Raw genomic sequence first — 13,733 nt, 5'->3', positions numbered from 1 at the left:
TGGCCTTGTTAGATAAAACAAAAAAGAACTTGGTGTTGAAAATGGAACTTAGCTTGTCAGTAAAAATGGATGAATTGATGATGAAGATGAAGAAAACCTTAGACTATTCTTGTTTGAATAAAATTTTGGACATGGATTGGTATTTATAAACAGAGGTTAGGAAGACGAAATTTATTTTGCTGAGGCTTTTCTTGAATCAAGAAATTTCCAGCTCATGCTACTACACTACACTCACGTCACTGCTCCTGTCAGAAAGTGTCAATTCTACCTAGGAAAGTTCGAAGACGTTACCTGAATCTTTTGATCCATATAGACAACTCGTGTTGCAAGAGAATTTTTGCAGAGCTATCTTAATTTTGAATAATTATAGTCAAAGTACAGGTGTTCTGGTTCTAGATTTCACACCAAGGCATCCACGCGCACTCCTTTAAGAACAAGCAGCCCAGATATGCTCTAAGTTCAACTTTGTGGGACTCCTTCATAACATGCTCTCTTACGACAGGATTTTTTTTTTTTTTTAGCTCAGGTATTATTCAAGAAGAAAAGTCTTGGTCTGTAGATAGGACAGCGCCATTTCAGGAGGATATTCGGATATTCCTCCGTATACACCGGCAACATTTTGCATTTAAATTTAAATTTAATTGATAAATAAATTAAATTTACATATTAAAAAAGATATTTTATTATTGAATTTAATTAATTTTATTTTCGATATTATTATCATCACATTTATTTTATTCTAATTCTTTTCTACTATTATCACCACAAATAACCTAAAAAAATCAAATCCAAATACCTCTCTCTAAAGCTTTATTTTCTCAAGACTACGCAAGCCATAAAATGAAGGACAGACAATAAAACCTAATATGGGAAGAGGAGTGTTTTGGTGATGTTGCAGTTGAGGTTTGAATGGTGATGCATATTTACTCTGGACAAAGGGAGAGTACTGATGAAAAAAGAGGTGGATAAATGAATATTTTAAAAAAGTCAGTTTTAACATTATTTTTTATAGAGTAATAAATTAGAGAAGATTGCCTCTAATTAACTTTTGTTTTATTTTTAAATATTGATTTTCATTTAAAATATAATTCTTGACTCTTAGAATGGTTTTCTTCAAACATTTGAATTCAATTCAAAGATTCTAAACATGATCTCTGAGACATGGGTGCTTCATATGAAATTAAAAAAGGAAGGGGAAGTTCCCTTCAATCCCGAGCAGTTGAACCCACCAAATTCAGTGGACGACCCCCTGTTTAGTATTTCCAGTTGCATGGTTATTTTCACTATTATTTTTTTCGTACTTTGAATCCTTGAAAGTTTCAGGAGATAGAAATGCTTTTGAAGAAAAGAATTTTAATGAAGACGCCATTTGATAGTAGAATGGACTTTCATGTTGGTCATTATTTGAGAAGTCCAATAAATTCCATATTTTAGCATATAGGTGCATATCAATATGATTCAAGCTGGCGTTGCATGCTATAAATTTGTCGTTCAATATTGTCGGCTGACAATCCTATTGTCGTGGTTTTACCCTTTTTTTTAAGGTACTTTTTCTTTTTTACATTTAAAATAAAATGTGTTTTGCTTTTGCTTTTAATACATTCTTTGACTTGGGGAAGAAATCAATTCATGCACTATATAAAATGCATGAGGTGCTAACGTGCATAGACACACTCGTCTAGAAGAAAATGTTCCATAAGACAGGAGTAATTAAATGCTGCTAAGTATGAAGATAACTGACAGCTTCAAAATTCAATAAGTTTAGAAATAATACTGTATTGCATTGTTATTTAATTTATTCTTTTTTAGATGTTAGACTTGAAATGAAAGGCTGAGATGAATAGGTGATTTTTAATAATCTAAGATAATTAATAGTTAATATTAGTAAAAAGTTCTCATTGATTGGTGTGGAGATTGTTAAATACTTTACTCAGTAATTTTATAAAATAATAATAATAATATTTTAGAAAAATAGATTATAAAAATATATAAATTTAAAATATTAAAAATATAGAGATGATAAACTTGAAACTTGAAATGTTTGTGGGGGTATTTATAGCTTATAAATCTTGTTATTTATGGAAATAACATATTGAAGTATAATTTTATTTTGTGATATTTGAAGTTATATCCCACTAAAAATAATATTATTAAATTAGTATAAAATAATAAGATATCTACACACGATCTAAAAAAAATTCTAAAAAAGATTAGGTTTGAGCTAGGTGGGCTTATTTCACGTGTTCAAGTCAGTAAGGATGCTATCATATAGGACCAGCAAACAAGCTGTCCCGAATACCCAAAAAAATAATTTTGAGCGGTGGATTAGTTAGCCCAGCACCCCAATTAATTGGATCCGAATTTAATGCATGGATCCAATAATAAATGCTGGCATGCCCCAGCAGGATTAGTTAGACCAACTTGGTTCAAATGACGAAGTTTTTTTTTTTATTTCTTTACTATGATTATTTTATCATGATGTATGTGACTTATTTCAATTGTTTATAGATTTAGTTATAAATTTAAAATTAATTATTGAGCTCAATTTCATTAATTTTAAGTGGTGGAATAAACAAATGAATCTAGAAATAAACATAATTAAATAATTTTTTTAGATTAGAAACGAGTGGTAGCCTCGCTACAAGATTATAATGGAATGGTTATAATTTTTCTAACTAACCTTCTTACCTAAGAACTCTTAGAATTATAGTTTAAATTTTTATTAGTTTTCACTTTTTCATGGTCGCAACAAAAAGTATGCATCTTATTGAGTTTGCTGTCGTAGGCCCATTACAAGAGTATGGTTGTAACAGTGATAATAATAATGATTTTTTAAAATAATTTTTATTTAAAAATATATTAAAATAATATTTTTTTAATTTTTAAAAATTATTATTGAAATTAAAAAGTAAAATCATTAAAAAAATAACAAAAAAATAATTCAAATTTCCTACAAACGCCATTTAGAATACAATTACAACCAAATTTCCTAAATGGTTACAAAATTGCAAAATTGGTTGCCAACAGTGCAATTATGTTATTTTCAAATAACCCCATTGTATAAATCATGAGCGCCACCAATCATGGTAAAATCGAAATTTATGTTATATAGCAGCAAATGAAATTGCTGCCACAACAATGTTCACGATAAAATAGATTAAAACTACTGCAAAAACAGATACAAATGAAATGTGCTTTTAAAATATGAATCTAACCCTGGTGACAGAAGCTCAGTTCCTCGATAAGAGAATCCAAATCAGAGTAGGAGGAACCCCCTACTTCAATTGCCTTCCTTGCCATCTTCCCAAATGCCTTAACTTTGCCCCTCATTTCCTCTGCTTCTTCGCCCTCCATGAGTCGACTCACTGCCTCTTCTAAAGCTTTACTCTTAATGCTATCCCCGCCCAATAAAGCTTGTTCTTGAACACCAATCCTGATACCTATTTTCAATATCTGTGTCACCAGCTTTTCATTGTAGAATTGCTCTGCAGACAGTGGACATGTGGCCATTGGAACCCCAGCGGTAATGCCTTCAAGAGTCGAGTTCCATCCACAATGAGTCACAAATCCTCCTATTGCTTCATGGTCAAGAATCAACACTTGCGGTGCCCACCCTCTTATGATTAGCCCCTTCCCTTCCATTCTCTTCTCAAATCTTACAGGTAACCAAGCTTCCTCTTCTTCACTGTTTATGGTATTCTTAACAACCCAGATAAATTGCTGACCAGAAGCTTCAAGGCCTTTTGCTATCTCTTTTAGTTGAGAAGCACTGAAGCTTACCATACTTCCAAAACATATGTAAACAACTGAATCGGGTTTTTTGGTTTCAAGCCAGCTCAAACACTCATTTTCATTAATAGAAGCTTCTCTTCCCCTCTCTGCTTTGTCATCTATGTTTCTGTTGCAAAGAGAAACTGGTCCTACATGCCATGCTTTTCTTCCAAAAGCTTTTCTGTAATGATCAGCATAAACCGGCTCAAGTTCGTAGAAACTGTTGACAACCACCCCGTAACTTTTCGAATCTCCCTCTTTAACCTTCTTGTACATCTTGTTGAAGTCGTCGGATTCATCATCGTGTCTTTCAGGATATGGCAGTTCATTTCTTGTCAACTTGATATCATCAGGAAGGTTAGGCATAAAAAAGGGTTCACAATCTGATGAAACTTTCTTGTGTGGCTCGTATAGTCTCAGACTTTGTCCAACGCATAAAGAAAAAAAGCTAGTTCCATGAAACACTAACCTTGGAATTCCAAATTTAGCTGCAGCATCAGTAGTCCAAGGAAAGAACATATCTGCAATAAGGCAATCAGGATGGATTTCCTCCAGTAGCCTTTCAAGGGGTTCTTGGAGAAAGGTGGTTGCCGCGAAAAATTTCTTGAGCATATCCCAACCCATAGCCTGAGAAATAATCAAGTCTGCATTTTCACATCCTTCTGGTAATCCAGTCTCAACAGTGGAGAATTCGATGGTTCGTATATTAATTTCAAATCCCAAATTTTTTGTTCTTTGGACTGTTTTGGAGAAGAGAGGCACATTTAGAGGGGTGGTGACTATGGTAGTCTTTAGGCCCCGGGAAGCAAATAGCTTGGCCATGTCCACCAGTGGTATCATGTGACCATGAGCCATGAAAGGAAAGAAAAGAGCATGTAGCTGGTTAACTTCACTGCACATGTTGCCTTATCACCAAAGGAAGCTTTTGTACAGTAGAATTCAATGGTTGAGTTACAAGATAAACAAGAATCGGTGATGAAGATAGACGAGAAGAGGAAGGAAGGGTTGGGCTACCTTTTTTTGGCTTGCCTTCTATGACTAGCATGCCAATTTTTTGGCAAGAACGAGATATTTTTGGTTCTTTCTGATGATCACGGGCCCACCAGTACATGCCCTGGACACCATTTTCTCTTTCATGGGTTGAAGGAAAGAAAATTGTGAGTACTGTGGATAATGTGAAATTTATCCAGGCCATTCAAAAGAAGCTAGAACGGAAGGGAGATCTACTGCGAATCTATACATTTATCACCATTTACCATTACAGTATCATTGTTTTTTTTTGTTTTTTTCAAAAAATCAATAAACTTGTCTTGGGAGTAATTCGATCCTTATGTAAAGTACATTGATGATTATAAGATTGATAAAAAGTAGATTTGTCATTTTTATTTTTTTTATCACAATAAAATTACTAAATTAATTTTAAATGTAAAATTCTTACAACTGATATTTATAAGATTTTTTTATCTTTTAATTTTTTAAAACATAGTAAAATAATTTAATTATTTTTTTGAACAATTGTTTGTTAACTCATGGATAGTGGCTTTTCCATCTTTTAGTCTTCATTATTTGGTTATTATTAAGTTGAATAAAAAAATTTAATATATATATATGTAACTTTGCACTATATAAACAAAGCTGGAAGAGACAAGCGAAGGTTGAGTAATGACTTTTAAGGCAGCATTTTAATTATTTTAACAATCTTTTTATTATTCAATCGCATATATAATATATAGATCTTTAGTTTGATGTTGATAAATTTTTTATTTTTTTTCTTGATTCTCGCTTCTAAAATTTTAAATTTTTAAAGTAATTTTTCAATTTGTTTTTATTTTAAGTTTGATCTATATTCTTTTAATCACTCCTATTTTATTTCATATATAAAATTAAAGTTTTTTTAATTTTCATTATTTTTTTATTTTTTGTACCTGTTAGACTTGGTTTTTGTTCTTTTGATTATTGTTTGTTTGGTTTTGGATTCTTTTTTAATTAAATTTATTTTTCAATTTTATTCCTTGAAATTTGATTTGATTTTATTTTTATGTTAAACTTGATTCTTATTATTTTGAATGTTATTTGTTTGACTCTAAAAAGTGTTTTAGATTGATATTTTTTTCTGATTTTATTTTTTAACAATAAATTAGTTAGGAATTGAACTTTTTAATTGAACCGAAGTCTAGGATTTCAAGAGTTGTGAGTTTGAAGAATTAACTTAAATTTAAGAGATTCGTCAAGATTTACTTGATTTTTTTCCCTTTCATTATACTTATGTTTTTTTAATTTTGTAATTATGTTTGATTTAAGAGATACTTTATATATTTCTTAAATTTTGTCTATAAATATTTTATAACTCCTCAATTTGGTTTTATATTTAATCCAATATGATATCAATTAAAACTCAGCCAAGGCCTAACCATAAGTATAACCATCCAGAAGAATAAAAGAAAAAAAAAAAGAAAAACACAAATTGTCCAACTAGATTTGATAATTATGAATGTTTTTTTTTCTAAATCATAAATTCAACGTATTAATCTAAATTATTATAATATGTTGCTTTCTTTTCATTTTATTCCTTGAAATTTTTTATAATTTAATTATTTGACACTTTATTAAGTAACATTTAAGTTAGTACCAGGTAAAGGTTAAAATAATACCCATATAATTTTTTTTAAAAACCAAATCACCATTCAAATGAGACAATTAATTCGCTCTTGGCCCATTAGATCAAGCAAGTCATACTGATTTTTTATGTATTTATTAATATATATGGTAGTCTATTAATCTAATTTAATACATTGATTAAGTTTTTTATTTTTATTTTAAATATTTTACAATATAAATAAAATAACAGCAGTCACAAGTTTTTTTAATACAAGAAATGGTTTTTAATCTTGCCCGCGGAAATCACTGGGCCAGGTTGGAATCTAAATAGAAAATAGGAAGATTGTTCCTTCCTGCTAACACATCACTTGCGTCACAGCGTTGGTACAAATGACTGACGGACAAGAACGCATCTTAATTGCACATGAGTACATCAATCCGTATCTTTTCAGCGGTGAATTGCTCTGCAGCAAAAGGCCATGTTATCATTGGCAGTCCAGCACTCACACCTTCTCGAGTTCAATCCACAATGAGTCACAAACCCTCCTACAGCCGGATGCTTTAGTATTTAGAATTGCGGTGCCCAGCATTTTATTATTAGTCCTCTTCTGGATTCTTTGAGTCTTATCTTCAAATCCTTTGGGAAGCAAATTTTCTAGGCTTTCTTCATCCTGTCCAGCTGGTTTAAAGATTTTTCCTATCACCCAAATGAATTGGTGAATGGAAGCTTCAAGACCATGGGCGATCTCAAGGATTTGTTCAAGGGCTAAACGAGCTAAGCTTCCAAAACTAACGTCAAGAATTGAATTTAGTTCTTTACAGTCGAGCCATTTGAAAATGGTTTGCTCATTAACTGAAGTCTTTTGGCCTCTCTCTCAGCCTTTATCTTCCACGTTTCTGTTGCATAATGAAAATGGTCCCACAATCCATGCCTGAAGGAGTCCAAATCATAGAAATTATTGACCATAACCCCGAAACTCTTCTCATCTCACCCTGACATTCTTTTATGAAACCCTCCACTATGTGGTTGTCTTCCAAAGACCGGTAGTTGAGATGTGGTCAATTCAATCCTATTAGAAAGATCTGGAACAATATAAGGCTTCAAATCAGTTACTTTCTCATGGGGCTTATAACGTTTCATATTTTCTCGGACACAACGAGTGATGCATCCATTCCCATTAAAAGTAATTTTTGGAATGCCAACACTGTCAATAGCAACAGTATACTAGCGATGAAACACGTCATGAACAATAGAGTCAGATTTTCCTTCAAGTAAAAGATTTTGTTGATGTTCTTGGAGCATAGAAGCATCAGTGAAGGAGATTGCAGGCATGTTTGTAGCGGCTGTTTTGATGTTATCAGGCAGTTCAAGTAAAGAGAATATTACACTTGAAGAGATAATTGTACTAGCAGATCCTATCAAATTTATCGGTTCCATGCAATTTGCTGACTCCACTACGTCAGCCTTAAAAGTCTTCTAATCACAAGTAACAACATTCCTCAATTAGAATGATTAATTGGCATTTTTTTTTGTAATACATATAATTGATTAGACTTATCTTACATTGCTAAGTTTCTATAAATAAACTTGATAAAGTCTAGTCCATGTACCAATATTTATATTGCATACAATAGAATAAAACGTGACTTTAAGTGTGGCAATTATTCTTAATCTCTCTACTCTCATCCCTTTCTCTTCCATTAAATTTATTTTCTTATATGATATGAGAGCTCTTTGGAGCTAACCCTCAAAATATCGATCCTACCCAAACCAATGGCCAACACACCCAAATCTGAAGAATCAAGCAATCTTGATATGTCAAAACTGATTTCTGAAATGTCACCTTCATTCTCATCCCATTCCTTGCTCACCTCCTTCAATATCTCCTCCTTATTCACTATCCCTATGGATCGTACGAACTACCTGAGTTGGAAATCCCAATTTGAAGATATACTGGAGATGCATGGCCTTACAGTAGTCATCAAGAACAACACAAAACCACCTAAAGTGCAAGAAGATGGTTTTGTGCACCCAGAGTTAGCAAAAGATAAACCAAAACCACCTAAAGTGCAAGAAGATGGTTCTGTGCACCCAGAGTTAGCAAAAGATAAATTGGTCCTGAGTTGGATTAAAGCAACTTCCTTCCCTTCCATCAAAATACTTCTCATCCCATGTAACACTGCTAATCAATCTTGGACCATGCTGGCCAAACGTCTTTCACCTTTTGCTAGCATCCATGTATGGATTTTTCGAGACCAAATTCGCACTTTTCAGAAGGACAACAACACCACAGTGGTTGATTATCTCAATTATGCCAAATCACTCTTTGATTCTCTTATACAATTTGGTGCAACTATGGATGATGATGAACTCATCAGTTATGTTTTGGATGGACTTTGTCTTGAATACAAAGAGCTAGCCACAACACTTCACCTGCATCATGATATTGACTTTGATCAATTCTATGATTTAGCTCTAAGAGAAGAGCATTTATAGAAACAGATGTCTCTTACCTTAACTTCAAGAGTTGTTATGGTTGCTGACTGTGTGCCCAATGAATGCCTTTTCAATTCAAACATGCCTAGTCACAATTACAATCCTCATCACGGATTTGGAAGAGGACGCGGTCGTGGCAAGAATTGGAATCAAGGGCGTGGATCAAGGTAAACAATGCATTGGGAGCCAACTCAAGGGGCTTGGTTTCTAGATCATCACTCTCAGCATCGCGACCCTTAATCTGTTGTCCTTACCTCTTCTCCTGCAACTCTCTCTAATGGGCGCCCTCCTTTGCTTTCAACACCTCAAGACAAATTCTCAAATACCCAATACAGTGAAGTCATTTGTTTTCAGTGTGATAAGCAGGGGCACATAACTTGGTTTTGTCCTGACCATAGACTCATACATACATGGAAAAAAACTTTATCACCGCGCATTCTCTTACTGCTAACATGACAAATATCAATTGGTGTCTTGATTTAGGTGCTACTCACTACATGATAGCCAACGCCACTTTTCTTCTCGATGCTCATCCTTACACAGGTACAGATAAAATTATTTTTGGAAATGGCAATCAGTTAGCAATAACACATATTGGCAATACACAATTGACCGTGTTACGTAAATCATTAAATCTTAATGAAGTTTTGTGTGTGCTTGCTATCTACAAAAACTTGATCTATATTCGTTGTTTTTGCTATGATAATGATTGTTACTTTAAGATGGATGCTAATGGTTTTTATATGAAGGACAACAAAACAGAGAAGGTACTCTTTACTAGCAGTAGTTTTGATGGCCTCTATAACGTTCAGACATCCCTTTCTATTGCTCGTCAAATTACTTGTTATGGAAAGCGCACAACACAAGACGTATGGCATGCCAGACTTGGACACCCATCTCATTCAGTTTTTACTACATTGTTGAATAAGTACCACTTACCACTTGATGGTGCAATTGTCTCAAATAAAAATTATCATATCTGCCCGTTGGGAAAATCTTGTTGATTGCCATTTGAAGACAGACAGTCTCATGTTTAATTTCCGTTAGCACTTTTACTTCTTGATTTATAGGGTCCTGCGCCAATCTCCTCAAATTTTGGTTATTGTTATTATTTATCCATTGTTGATGATAATACTCGTTTTATTATTCCTCCACAACTTTTAGTTGAAGCTTTCTTTATTGCAGTTTTTCTTATTAATCGCCTACCAACTCCTAAGCTTGATCACGTATATCTTTACGAGAAATTACTTCAACGCACACCTGATTATGCATTTATTAAAAGTTTTGGATGTGTCTGCTTCTCTCATATGGTCCCATACAACAGACATAAATTATCCTTCAAATCTGTTCCATGTGTATTTATTGGTTATGATGATCGTTACAAAGGCTATCACTATCTTGATCTTGTTTCAGGTTGAATTTATATAACTCAGCATGTGGTTTTTGATGAGGCAAGCTTCCCCTACTGGCAACTTCAATTTACACTAGTTGCCTAATCCACACCTACTACTCACCTTAATATTAGGTCCGGTCTGTACTTTCAACAAATTAACAACTCTACAAGTCCAACCCATTATACCCCTATTATTTTTTACTCTCCATCAGTCACTCCTTCTGCCAGCCCACAACAACCTTCCCCCATATAATCTATCCCCACACCACCTCTCTCCCCTAGTCCAACAACAATCGTTCCTTCCCCTGTCTCTCAATCCAACAACCCTCTATCACCTTTTATGTCTCCCTCACTACCATCCAGCTCTACAAACCCCATGCCTGTCATCCACGCCATAACCCCCTCACCCATGTCAACGCCTCCTCCTTCCTCTCTTAACCCATTTTTCCTCCCTAACTCTCCAGATACACCAAACCTTCACAAAAAATTTAAGAGTCTCACGACCATCATCCCTTTTGGTCCTGAACCAAAACCCCTCTACTCTCACGCCACCTCGCACCCTTTACCCCATGCTCTCTTTGTCGTTTGCTCTGATCCCATGTCCCTTGAACTAAAGAGTTTTGCCTAAGCTTCCAAATACAGTCACTGGCAAGCTGCTATACAAGATGAATATGATGCTTTCATGAGGAATCAAACATGGTCTCTGGTTCCCGCCTCTCAAGATGAATATGATGCTTTCATGAGGAATTAAACATGGTCTCTGGTTCCCGCCTCCTCTTAAATGAATATTGTTGGTTGCAAATAGGTCTTTAAAGTAAAATGGAAAGTTGATGGCTCTGTTGATCGCTACAAGGCCTGCCTTGTCTCCAAAGGCTTCAATCAACAAGAAGGATTTGATTATGTAGAGACCTTTAGCCTGATAATTAAACCAGCCATCATTCACACTATCTTATCTCTGGCTGTGTCTTCTAGTTGGTCCCTTTAACAACTTGATGTTTGGAATGCGTTCTTGAATAGCTACTTGAAAGAAATGGTTTACATGAAACAGCCCCCTGGCTTTTATGATTCTTCATGTCCTTAGGATGTATGTCAGCTCTATAAGGCTCTTTATGGCCTTAAGCAGGCTCTTTATGGCCTTAAGTAGGCTCCCAGAGCTTGGTTCCAACATCTCAATTCATTTCTCCTTGCTCAAGGATTTGCTCACAGTTAATCCAATGCATCACTCTTCATTCATCGTTCCTCTTTCTGCATAATCTATGTCCTTGTTTATATGGATGATATCATTATCACCAGGTTTGAACTCCAACATGTCCACTGGTTTCTTGATCAATTATGCTTCACCTTTGACAGTCGCTGACTGGGTGAGCTTAATTTTTTTCTTGGCATGGAAATCACACGGTTTCCTGATCATTTATTCCTCTCTCAAACTAGATATGTAGTTGATATATTGAAAAGGCTTAATATGACTAATTGTAAACTATGTCCTACATCGTTACCGTCTGACTCTCGATTGTCTTGTTTGGATGGACACCGTTTATCTGATCCCTTTACCTATTGCAGCATAGTGGGTGGCCTTTAATATCTTACTCTATTGCGGCCTGATATTTCCTTTGATATCCATCAAGTGTGTCAGCTCATGCATAACGCTCGTTCTTCCCATCTTCAGGTTGTCAAGCGCATTCTTCGTTATATTAAAGGTACAGTTAAGCAAGGTCTTGTGTTTCACCAGTCCGATGACTTCACTTTAAGCAGCTTTTCTGATGCTGATTAGGCTGGCTTTGTAGATGATCGATGGTTATTTTTTTGCCCCAATCTTCTCACATGGACTACTAAGAAACAGTCTACTATTTCTCGTTCTAGCACTAAAGTTGAATATCATGTCCTTGCCCACACAGTTGCTAAAATCCGTTGGTTTGGATTCTTATTTCGATAACTTATACCCCTTTTTAGACTGCTCCTTGCATCTATGTCGATAATCTTTATACTATCTACATGGCTGTCAATCCAATTTTCCATGCTCGCACTTGGCATATTGAGATTGGCTATCATTTTGTTTGCAAATTAGTTGCTTACAAATCTCTCCATACCTTTTATGTTCCTTCCTCTCATTAGCTTGCTGACATATTCACCAAAGGCCTAAGTCGTGATCGGTTTTTTTTTATTATGTCCAAGCTCAATCTTCGCATTGCTCCATTACGCTTAAGGGGGGTAAAGAGAATATTACACCTGCAGAGGTAATTACACCATCAAATTCTATAAAATTTGTCAGTTCCATGTGATCTGCTGAACACCTGCAGAGGTAATTACACCATCAAATCCTATAAAATCTGTCAGTTCCATGTGATCTGCTGATGTCACTACATCAGTCTTAGAAGTCTCCTAATCACAAGCAATGGCATTCCTTAATTAGAATGATTGATTGACATTTCCTTTGTAATACATGTAATTAATTGGACTTATCTTACATTGCTTAGTTTCTGAGTTTCTGTAAATAGATTTGAGAAAGTGTAACCCATGTACCAATATTTACACTGTATATAACAGAATAGGACGTGACTTTAAGTGTGGCAATTATTTTTAATTTCTCGCTCTCATCCCTTTCTTTTCCATTAAGTTTATTTTCTTATATCATGGACGTGGATAGAGACAGGTAGACCACATTTTTTATCACGGGTGATGGATTTTTGGAAGGAGAGGGAATGTTTTGGAGTGGTAATTATGGTAGCTTTGGCACCATGAGAAGCAAAGACTCTGGCTATGTCTATCACGGGGATTTGGTGGCCTCCACCTATGAATGGAAAGAAGAACATTTCAACTGGAGGAGAATTTGAGTCCATTGTTGCAGAGAGGATGGATTTGGATGAAAATTTGGCTGGCAAGGGAGAAAGAGAGGTTTGGGCTAGAAGTTCCAAATTATGAGATGTGTAGTGAAAACATCGAGTGGAATATTTACAAATAAAAAATGAAATGAATGTCCATAGGATTTATCCATTTTTCAAGAGCCTTAAGGTCGCTTGCCGGGATATATTCTAAAACTTCTAGTTTTATAGGATACCAATTTCGTACTCCCTGTTCGTTTTGATCTTTGACCAAAAATATAACGCCTAGATTAGAGAGTTCATCTCGTTCAGTCATAAGAATAGATAAAAGAATTGTCAATCCTATATGTTGTTGATGTTCATAGCTTGATGGCGATTTTTCTCTGACAGGTAATAATGCATGATGCATTCTTGAAAGGGATATGGCTGCAGTTCCCTTCGTAATTCCATTTGAAAGGGTTCAGACAACAAAAAATGTGTCTGGACTCTTGAGCTGGAAAACCCTGCTTTGGCATTGATCTGGAAAGACACGGATATTATGCCAGCGGGTTGCGATGCCGGACTGGTTAGATTCCGGCAATTGAGGTGCTTTTAATCAATACTCTTAACACTTTTTTATTTTCTTGAGAACTAAAACTCCTTTAAAATAATGGAA

General features: G+C 34.7%; 2 protein-coding genes across 2 annotated transcripts in view; both read right to left on the bottom strand.

Moving 5' to 3' along the window:
* The window catches only part of LOC105108308 (scopoletin glucosyltransferase-like), an 11,432-nt gene extending 11,306 nt beyond the window's left edge, over window positions 1–126 (bottom strand). The window contains exon 1 of the mRNA XM_011002575.1: window positions 1–126. The gene's annotated coding sequence lies outside the window, so the exon portion shown is untranslated.
* Window positions 127–3,098: 2,972 nt separating this feature from the next.
* Window positions 3,099–4,925, bottom strand: LOC105108292 (scopoletin glucosyltransferase-like). The gene has a single exon (XM_011002552.1). It carries the CDS (start codon window positions 4,669–4,671, stop codon window positions 3,211–3,213), a length of 1,461 nt encoding a protein of 486 aa, XP_011000854.1. The 5' UTR covers window positions 4,672–4,925; the 3' UTR covers window positions 3,099–3,210.
* Window positions 4,926–13,733: the final 8,808 nt, after the last annotated feature.

This window comes from Populus euphratica, unplaced genomic scaffold (assembly GCF_000495115.2).
Source record: "Populus euphratica unplaced genomic scaffold, PopEup_1.0 scaffold3.1, whole genome shotgun sequence".
NCBI classification, from domain to species: domain Eukaryota; kingdom Viridiplantae; phylum Streptophyta; class Magnoliopsida; order Malpighiales; family Salicaceae; genus Populus; species Populus euphratica.
Note: the sequence above shows the minus strand (reverse complement) of the source record. Positions and strands in the feature narration are given on the sequence as shown.